Here is a 9475-nt window from a genome sequence, read left to right on the forward strand (position 1 = left end):
TGGACTACAAGCTGGAGCCACTGCACCCAACTAGAAGATGAAAATCGTTAAAACAAACATTGGGATGACTGGGCTTCTGCACTGTACCGTTTTGTTACACTGCTCATAGCATAATCTATGGTCTCTATGGAGGCAAGAAACACTTGGGTTCCCCTTTCAGCTAGATACTTGTAGCGTTTCCTACCATCCCTATTCAGGCACACACAGAATTTACACAGGAAAGAGTCAGTGGCAGTGGAGGTGGCAGGACACTAGTACAACAGGATTTTTTATTTATATGGCAATAGTTACAGATCACACACACACACACACACACACACACACACTCAGGAAGACCCACTAACTGGGCTCACCAAGAGACAATTATCCCCCCCCGCCCCCACCCGCCCTCAATGCAGAGTACTTTGGGCTTCCAGGGAACAGGCCTTTTCTTACATGGCTCTGGTCCAAGGTCCAGTACTCGGCATGCGAAGAGCCACATCATGGAGGGGATAAGTGGAGGAGTGTCTTTTCAATTACTTGGGTGTGACCCTGAAGACTCGGATGTGGATGGCTGAGTTGTTGCGGATCCGAGTCAGTGGCTCCCGTGTATCGGTCTCTGGCTCCAGCTCATCAACAAGCTCCACGGTGGAGGTATTGGCAGCCACCTGCAAGGACCCGAAGCTGCCCGCCTGCAGCTGCAGCGCGATGTTAATGGCGCGGTTGATGGCCAGGCCCAAGCCGTGAATGTAGATCTCAGAGCACGCGTTCTGACCCCGGGCCCCTCCGTCCAGCAGCTTCTGGCAGCGTGCCAGCTGGGCCTTAAAGTCAGTCTTCATGTTGACATAAATGTCATTGGGCCTCCGGGGCAGGCGGTGGGGAAGCCTTTTCCTAAGGGTGTACTCCACCGGATCCAGTTCAGCCTCCACGGCACCTCGGGGCTCTCGGTTTTCTGCCATGCTGTGTGCTCTGGCATGGGAAAGAGATGAGATCAGAGGGATCACAGTGACCTCGAAGGCTTTCCTACCCCTTTTCCTGTACAAAGGGTGCACGTGGCCCGGCAGTGGCTCACGCCTGTAACCTCAGCACTTTGGGAAGCCGAGGCGGGAGGATCACTGGAGCCTGTGTGTTTGATACCAGCCTGGGCAACACAGCAAGACCCTGTCTTAAACAAATTTTTTTCAATTACCCGGGCCGAGGCGGGAGGATCCCTTGAGATCGGGAGTTCGAGGCTACAGTGAGCCGTGATCGCGCCACTGCACTCTAGCCTGGGAAACAGAGCAAGCCGCTGTCTGAAACAAATACAAAGAAAAAGGGTGCACCCGAGAGGGGACACACTCGACAACCCTGTTTCCTTCCGGTCCCTCGTCCCCTCCTACCCATCTCCAGATCCCGCGTCTCCCCCAACCTCGCGCCTCTCCGCCGCCCCTCCCGTGCTCACTCTCTTCGCTCCACAGGGCCTTCCAGGCGCGCGAGGCCCGCTCCCCGCCAGGCCACTCAAGGGTTCGCTGGCCAGCCCAAGTAACCGCGACCCCAGGTCCCAGGGAAAGAAGGACGGGGGCGCAACCAACCCGCCGGCCCGTGGGCGCCCGGCCAGCGCCTCGGTCCTGAACGGGCTGCGGAATGCGCACGCGCGGCCGTACCCCGCGAACCGAGACTCTCCTTCCCGGCTTCCGTTCACCCCGCCCCTTCCCTGAGCACAAGTGCGACTGCGCGAGGCGTTTGAGTAACGCGAGACTTCCGGGACTGACGGGATCTACCACGTGTACGCCTCGGGGACTGGCGGGCGGCCGAGGGCGGGGACCAGGTCCAAGCAGGGGAGGCGCTAGAAGGGGCAGGATCGGCCTCCCTAGGGCTGACGGAGGGGTAGTGTAGGGAGACACCTGGAGGGGAGGCTGTTCTAGGGGCGGGGTTCTTCCCCACGGGAGCAGGGAGGGTTCAGGAGACCGCGGTCGCCAAGAGGCCTGAACTCCGCGTCCGTTGCAGCGCCTCTGGTCAGAAGAGGCCTGAGTAGGCCTGGAAGAACTGACCCCCTAGTCTAATGTCCCTGTGGCCCGAGGACCGAGGGGGGAACTGAGGGACGTAGCCGGTCCCCACCTCGCTGGAGGACAGCGTCCCGGGACTCCCCTGCAGTTCACGGGAAGCTGTCCGCCTCCTGTCTCTGCTGGGGACCCACGCTGTGAGCCCTAAGCCCAGGCTTCACGGGTCCCCAAGGAACGCTGACCCACGCACGCCCCTCAACCATTTCCCACCAGCTCTGCGGCCCGCGACCCCTTAACAGGGACTTGTCGCCCCCTGGTGGGCAAAGTGGGGAGGACGTGCGCCGGATTCGTGGCTCTCCAGGCCAGTGGAGTGGGGGCTCTGCCCAGGCTGGATGGTTTCTAGAGTTCCCTTCTGAAATGAGTAGGACCTGCTGCATCCTTTGGGGACCTTGAACTACTCTGTTTGCCCAGCATTCAAATGGGGATGTTCACAACAGCTCCTCCACCATATTGCACATGCATTTTATTGAATGGCTAGCTATATAGCTTCTGACTATAAACTTGCATTTATTTATTTTTGAGAGAGGGTCTCACTCTGTGGCCGAGGCTGGACTGCAGTGGTGTGATCTCAGCTCACTGCAACCTCTGCCTACCAGATTCAAGCGATTCTTGTGCGTCAGCCTCTTGAGTAGCTGGGATTACAGGCGCACGCCACAGCACCCGGCCAATTTGTTAAATTTTTTTGAGACAGGGCCTTACTCTGTAACCCAGGCTGGAGTGCAGTGGCGTGAACACGGCTCACTGCAGCCCTGAATTCCTGGGCTCAAGCGATCATCCTGTGTCAGCTTCCTGTGTAGCTGGGACCACAGGTGTGCGCCACAACGCACAGCTGAGTTTCAAAATTTTTTTTGTAGAGATGGAGTCTCACTTTGTGGCCCCGGCTCGTTTTGAACTCCTAAGTTCAAGTGATCCTCCCACCCTGGCCTCCCAAAGTGCTGGGATTACAGGTGTGAGCCACTGGGCTTAATTCAGCCTAAACTTGTCTTTTTATTTTTATTTTATTTATTTATTTATTTATTTATTTATTTATTTATTTATTTATTTTTTTTTTTTTTGAGACGGAGTCTCGCTCTGTCGCCCAGGCTGGAGTGCAGTGGCCGGATCTCAGCTCACGGCAAGCTCCGCCTCCCGGGTTTATGCCATTCTCCTGCCTCAGCCTCCTGAGTAGCTGGGACTACAGGCGCCAGCCACCTCGCCCGGCTAGCTTTTTTTGTATTTTTTAGTAGAGACGGGGTTTCACCGTGTTAGCCAGGATGGTCTCGAACTCCCGACCTCGTGATCCGCCCGTCTCGGCCTCCCAAAGTGCTGGGATTACAGGCTTGAGCCACCGCGCCCGGCCTATTTTTATTTTTTTTAAAGACGGGGTTTCAGTCTATTGCCCAGGCTGAAGTGCAGTGGTGTGATCACAGCTCACTGCAACTTCCGCCTACCAGATTCAAGAGATTTTTGTGCCTTAGCCTTCTGGGTAGCTGGGATTACAGGCACACGCCACTGCACCTGGCCAATTTACTTCATTTTTTTGAGACAGGGTCCTCCTACTCTGTCACCCAGGCTGGAATGCAGTGGCATGAACATGGCTCACTGCAGCCCTGAACTCCTGGGCTCAAGCCATCATCCTGTGTCAGCTTCCTGTGTAGCTGGGACCACAGGTGTGCGCCACAATGCACGGCTAATGTTTTAATTTTTTTGTAGAGATGGAGTCTCACTTTGTGGCCCAGGCTGGTTTCAAACTCCTGGGCTCAAGCGATCCTCCCACCTTGGCCTCCCAAAGTGCTGGGATTACAGGTGTGAGCCACTATGCTCAGCCTAAACTTGTCTTTTTTTTTTTTTTTTTTTTTTTGAGACAGGGTCTCAGTCTGTTGCCCAGGCTGGAGTGCAGTGGTGTGATCATAGCTCACTGCAGCCTTGACCTCCTGGGCTCAAGCAATCCTCCTCCCCCAGCCACCGGAATAGCCAGGACTACAGGCATGCAGTATGTAAAGTTGTATTTTAGAAGTTAATCCTTGGTATTGAAATTTTCGAAATGTTCACGTAATTGTTGGGACTGATTTATTCCTCCACACATTATGTGCCTCCTCTCTCCCATATCCTGTTAATTGTAGCCATTGCAGGCATTTGCATTGACAGGATATATAGATGGCTCCACACTTGACCTTGAGCGCCAGAATGCTCTGAAGTCAAGCATATGCCACAGTGCTTGAGACTGTGGGCATCATCTGTAGTGTCCTTTTTTTTTTTTTTTTTTTTTTTTTTTTTTTTTTTTTTTTTGAGGCGGAGTCTCGCTCTGTCGCCCGGACTGGAGTGCAGTGGCCAGATCTCAGCTCACTGCAAGCTCCGCCTCCCGGGTTTACGCCATTCTCCTGCCTCAGCCTCCCGAGTAGCTGGGACTACAGGCGCCCGCCACCTCGCCCGGCTAGTTTTTGTATTTTTAGTAGAGACGGGGTTTCACCGTGTTAGCCAGGATGGTCTCGATCTCCTGACCTCGTGATCCGCCCGTCTCGGCCTCCCAAAGTGCTGGGATTACAGGCTTGAGCCACCGCGCCCGGCCTGTAGTGTCCTTTTACCCGACTCCTGTCTCCTTGGTCCTAGGGAGGTCTGGCTCTAATTGCTAGTTTCCAGAGATTCATTCTTTTTTTTTTTTTTAGACAGTCTCGCTCTGTTGCCCAGGGTGGAGTGCAGAGGCGTGATCTCAGCCCACTGCAACCTCTGTCTCTCAGGTTAAAGCGATTCTCCTGCCTCAGCCTCCTGAGTAGCTGGGATTACAGGCATACACCACCATGCCTGGCTAATTTTTTTTATTTTTAGTAGAGATGGGGTTTCACCATGTTGGCCAGGCTGGTCTCAAACTCCTGATCTCAAGTGATCCTCCTGCCTTGGTCTCCTAAAGCTCTGGGTTGAGAGGCGTGAGCCATTGTGCCCAGCTTCATTTTTAAGTCTTGGGTCACAGGAAGAAGCAACAAGAAACTATACCCAACTCAAAGTGTTTTAGGGGAATCATAAAATTTGTCCATTCAGAAGGTAGAGTTGGGTCCATTAAGTTATTGTTACAAGAGGTTGCATATTCAATGATCAGTTACATAAAATAATGTTCTTATCATAAGTATACTTTTCATAATCTGTTTTATCATACATGTAACATTCAAACTGACAAATACATTGACTTGGGAATAAAGGATATGAAAACACTGGTTTAAAAAAAATGCGGATGCTAATTCTTTTCTTGCAGTTGAATTGTGAAACCCCAGGTAATGTTGTAAACTGTAAACCTACACAGGTGAGTTGGCATATTTATGTCTCCCAGACCCTTCTCACTTCCCTAGGATGGAGTCCGACCTCATTTGATCACAGGTCAAAGAGAGTTCAGATTCCAGAGAAATTTGCTCCCAGCACCCCATTTCAATCCCATAGTTCTTTCCTTTACTTCAGATTCTTTCATTAACCACAAGATTAGGATTGAATTGGAAGATCCAACATATTAAAGATACCAATTCTCTTCAAATTAATCCATAGGGACCAAGCGTGGTGCCTCACGCCTTTAATCCCAGCACTTTGGAGGCCAAGGCGGGCAGATCACATGAGGTCAGGATTTCAAGACCAGCCTGGCCAACATGGTGAAACCCCATCTCTGCTAAAAATATAAAATTAGCTGGGTGTGGTGGCGTACACCTGGTAGTAATCCCAGCTACTTGGGAGGCTGAGGCAGGAGACTAGCTGGAACCCAGGAGGCAGAGGTTGCAGTAAGCTGAGATCCCGCCACTGCACTCCAGCCTGGGCAACAGAGTGACCTCTGTCTCAAACAACAACAACAACAACAAAAACCCAAATTGATCTATAGGCGTAATGCAATTCCTACAAAAATCTCAGCAATGTTTGTTTGTATTAAATATAGATGTTTATTCTAAACTTTATATGGAAAGGCAAAAGAAGTAGAATAGTTAAAACCACTTTGAAAAAGTTGTTGGAATCACACTATCTACCTGATTTTATGACTTACTATATAAATATAGTTACCAAGAAACTATGGTCTCCCCAGTGGGATAGACACATAAATCAATAAGATGGAATTGAGACCTCAGAAATAGATTCACACAAGTACAGTCAACTAACTCTCTTTAAAAAATAATTTTTTTTGCCGGGCATGGTGGCTCACACCTGTAATCCCAGCACTTTGGGAGGCTGAGGTGGGTGGATCATGAGGTCAGGAGATCGAGACCAGCCTGGCTAACACGGTGTAACCCTGTCTACTAAAAATACAAAAAATTAGCCGGGCGTGGTGGTGGGCACCTGTAGTCCCAGCTACTCAGGAGGCTGAGGCAGGAGAATGACATGAACCCGGGAGGCGGAGCTTGCAGTGAGCCGAGATCGCCACTGCACTCCAGCCTGGGCGACAGAGTGAGACTCCATCTCAAAAACAAATAAAAATAAAAATAAATAAATAAATAAATTTTGTTTGTTTATAAGACAGTGTCTCACTCTGTCACCCAGGCTTGGAGTGCAGTGGCACAATCTTGGCTCACTGCAGCCTCGACCTCCTGGGCTCAGGTCATCCTCCCACCTCAGCCTCCCAAGTAGTTGGGACTATATCAGCACACACCACCATACCCAGCTAATTTTGTTTTATTTTTTGTAGAGACGAGGTCTTACTATGTTGATGAGGCTGATCTTGAACTCCTGAACTCAAGCAATCCTCCTGCCTCAGCTCTCTCAAAGTGCTGAGATTACAGGCGTGAGCCACTGCCAACCAACTTGTTTTTGACAAAGGTACAAAAGCGTTTTAATGGGGAAAGCACGATCTTTTCAAGTGGTGCTGAAACAATTGCACAAATAGGCAAAGCAATGAGCCTCAGCCCTATGCAAAAAGTTAATACAAAATGGATAGTGATCTAGGAAAAAACTTCATGGTGTAGGGTCAGGCGAAGAGTTTTGTTTTTTTGTTTGTTTGAGACGCAGTCTCACTCTGTTGCTCGGGCTGGAGTGCAGTGGTAGGATCTCGGCTCACTGCAACCTCTGCCTCCCCAGTTCAAGAGATTCTCCTGCCTCAGCCTCCTGAGTAGCTGGGATTACAGGCACATGCCACCACGCCCAGCTAAAGACGAAGAGTTCTTAGACGAGACTCCAGAAGCACAATCCATAAAAGAAAAACAATTGGGCTGGGCACGGTGGCTCATGCCTATAATCCCAGCACTTTGAGAAGCTGAGGTGGGAGGATCACCAGAGGTTAGGAGTTCGAAACCAGCCTGGCTAACATGATGAAACCCCATCTCTACCAAAAATACAAAAAATTATCCGGGCCTGGTAGCATGCACCTGTAATCCCAGCTACTCAGGAGGCTGAGGCAGGAGAATCGCTTGAACCCAGGAGGTGGAGGTTGCAGTGAGCTGAGATCGCACCATTGTACTCCAGCTTCGGCAACAAGAGTGAAACTCTGTCTCAAAATAAAAAACATTGATAAATTGGACTTCATCAAGATGTTTAAACATTTGCTGTGTGAAAGACCACATTAATAAGATGAAAAGAGAAGCCACAGACTGGGAGAAAATATTTGCAAATCACATATCCGACAAAGGACTTGTATCCAGCATATATAAAACACTCTCTACGCTCAAGAAGTAGAAACCAAACAACCCAATTAGAAAATGGGCAAATCCAGCCTGGGCAACACAGTGAGATCCTGTCTCTACAAAAAATTTAAAAATTAGCCAGGCATGGTGGTGTGTGCCTGTAGTCCCAGCTACTCCGGAGGCTGGGGTAGGAGGATTGCTTGAACCCAGGAGGACAACACTGCAATGAACTGTGATTATACCACTGCACTCCAGCCTGGGTGACAAAGTGAGGCTCTGAGAAAGAAAGAGAGGAAGGAAAGGAAGAAAAAGTAAAAGGAAGGAAGGGAGGGAGGGAGGGAGGGAAGAAGGGAGGGAGGGAGTGAAAGAAAGAAAAGAAAGAAAGGAACGAAGGAGGGAAGGAAGGAAGGAAGGAAGCAAGCAAGCGGTGGCTCTTGCCTGTAATCCAAGCACTTTGGGAAGCTGAGGTGGGTGGATCACTTGAGGTTGGGAGTTCGAGACCAGCCTGGCCACATGGTGAAACCCCCCTCTCTACTAAAAATAAAAAAATTAGCTGGGTTTGGTAGCAGGCGCCTGTTAATCCCATCTACTCGGGAAGCTAAGATACGAAAATCGCTTAAACTTGGAAGGCAGAGGTTGCAGTGAGCCAGGATCACACTATTGTTCTCCAGCCTGGGCGACAGAGCAAGGCTCTGGCTAAAAAAAAAAGAAAGAAAAAGAAAATGGGCAAATCTCAAGCAGACATTTCAGTGAAAGACAGTATAAGAATGGTAAATAAGCACATCGTAAGATGTTCAATATCACTAGCTATTAAGGAAATACACACGAAAACCATGACAAGCTACCAATAACATGCGTTGAAATGGCTGAAATACACAATCCTAACTACCAAGCGTGGATGAGAATGCAGGGAAACTGGATCTCTCATACACTGCTTGTGGAAGTGTAAAATCCTACAGCCATCCTAGAAAACAGTTTGGCAGTTCCTTCTAAAATTAAATGTACACTTACCAAATGACCCAGCAAGAGTATTTCTCAGCATTTAAAAACCTGTACATGAACATCCATAGATTTTTTTTTTTTTTTTTCTGAGATGGAGTCTCACTCTATCACTCAGGCCAGGCTGGAGTGCACTGGCACAATCTCAGCTCACTGCAACCTCTGCCTCCCAGGTTTGAGCAATTATCTTTCTCAACCTCCTGAGTATCTGGGATTACAGTCACGTGCCACCATGTCAGCTGATTTTTTTGTATTTTTAGTAGAGATGGGGTTTCACCATCTTGGCCAGGCTGGTCTTGAACTCCTGACCTCATGATCCACCTGCCTCAGCCCCTCAAAGTGCTATGATTACAGGCATGAGCCACCGCACCCAGCCCATCCATAGCATTTTTATTTGTAATAGCCCAACCAGAAGCAACCCAGATGGCTTTTTTTTCATATTAATTTATTATGTAGAGATGGGGGTCTCCCTGTGTTGCCCAGGCTGGTCTTAAACTCCTGTACTTAAGCAATCCTCCTGCCTTGGCCTCCCAAAGTGCTGGGATTGCAGGTGTGAGCCACCGACCTCCAGATAACTTTTGATCAGTGCAAGGTAAACAATCTACGGCACATTCATCCCATGGAATATTACACAGCTATAAGAGATGAATCAAGGTGACCTGTTAGGCTGCGAACATACCAGTTATATTACATAATACTGTGCTCAACTGCTCATATTGTAGTGTGCAAGACAAGGTGAGTACGATCACGTGACCTGTGCTAACGGGAGGGCACATGAATAGGATTGGGTGGATTCCCAAGGAGAGACAGCCAATATCATCTTGAGGGATCCAAGGTTTTCCGAGAGGAAGTAATGATTAGGCAGAGACAGGAATGTTTAGCAGTAGGTCCTAT

At 49.6% G+C, this 9475-nt stretch overlaps 1 protein-coding gene across 3 annotated transcripts; it reads right to left on the reverse strand.

The window, feature by feature from the left end:
* Positions 1-241: 241 nt before the first annotated feature.
* POP7 (POP7 homolog, ribonuclease P/MRP subunit) lies at positions 242-1672 on the reverse strand. Of its 3 annotated transcripts, none has more exons than XM_030933370.1 (3): positions 1421-1656; positions 1169-1247; positions 242-948 (listed from the first exon to the last, which is right to left on the reverse strand). In XM_030933370.1, the coding sequence occupies exon 3, from the start codon at positions 936-938 to the stop codon at positions 516-518; it is 423 nt and encodes a 140-aa protein (XP_030789230.1). In that variant the 5' UTR covers positions 939-948; positions 1169-1247; positions 1421-1656; the 3' UTR covers positions 242-515. The 3 variants fall into 3 exon arrangements, with proteins under 3 accessions (XP_030789230.1, XP_030789228.1, XP_010376034.1); XM_030933368.1 differs by having other exon boundaries at positions 1169-1271; XM_010377732.2 differs by lacking the exon at positions 1169-1247 and having other exon boundaries at positions 1421-1672.
* Positions 1673-9475: the final 7803 nt, after the last annotated feature.

The sequence above is a fragment of the Rhinopithecus roxellana genome, chromosome 6 (genome assembly GCF_007565055.1).
Source record: "Rhinopithecus roxellana isolate Shanxi Qingling chromosome 6, ASM756505v1, whole genome shotgun sequence".
NCBI classification, from domain to species: domain Eukaryota; kingdom Metazoa; phylum Chordata; class Mammalia; order Primates; family Cercopithecidae; genus Rhinopithecus; species Rhinopithecus roxellana.

What these genes read in the sequence shown, in the direction of transcription:
- POP7 (XM_010377732.2), bottom strand. Translation starts at nt 938, where the DNA reads ATGGCAGAAAACCGAGAGCCCCGAGGTGCCGTGGAGGCTGAACTGGAT.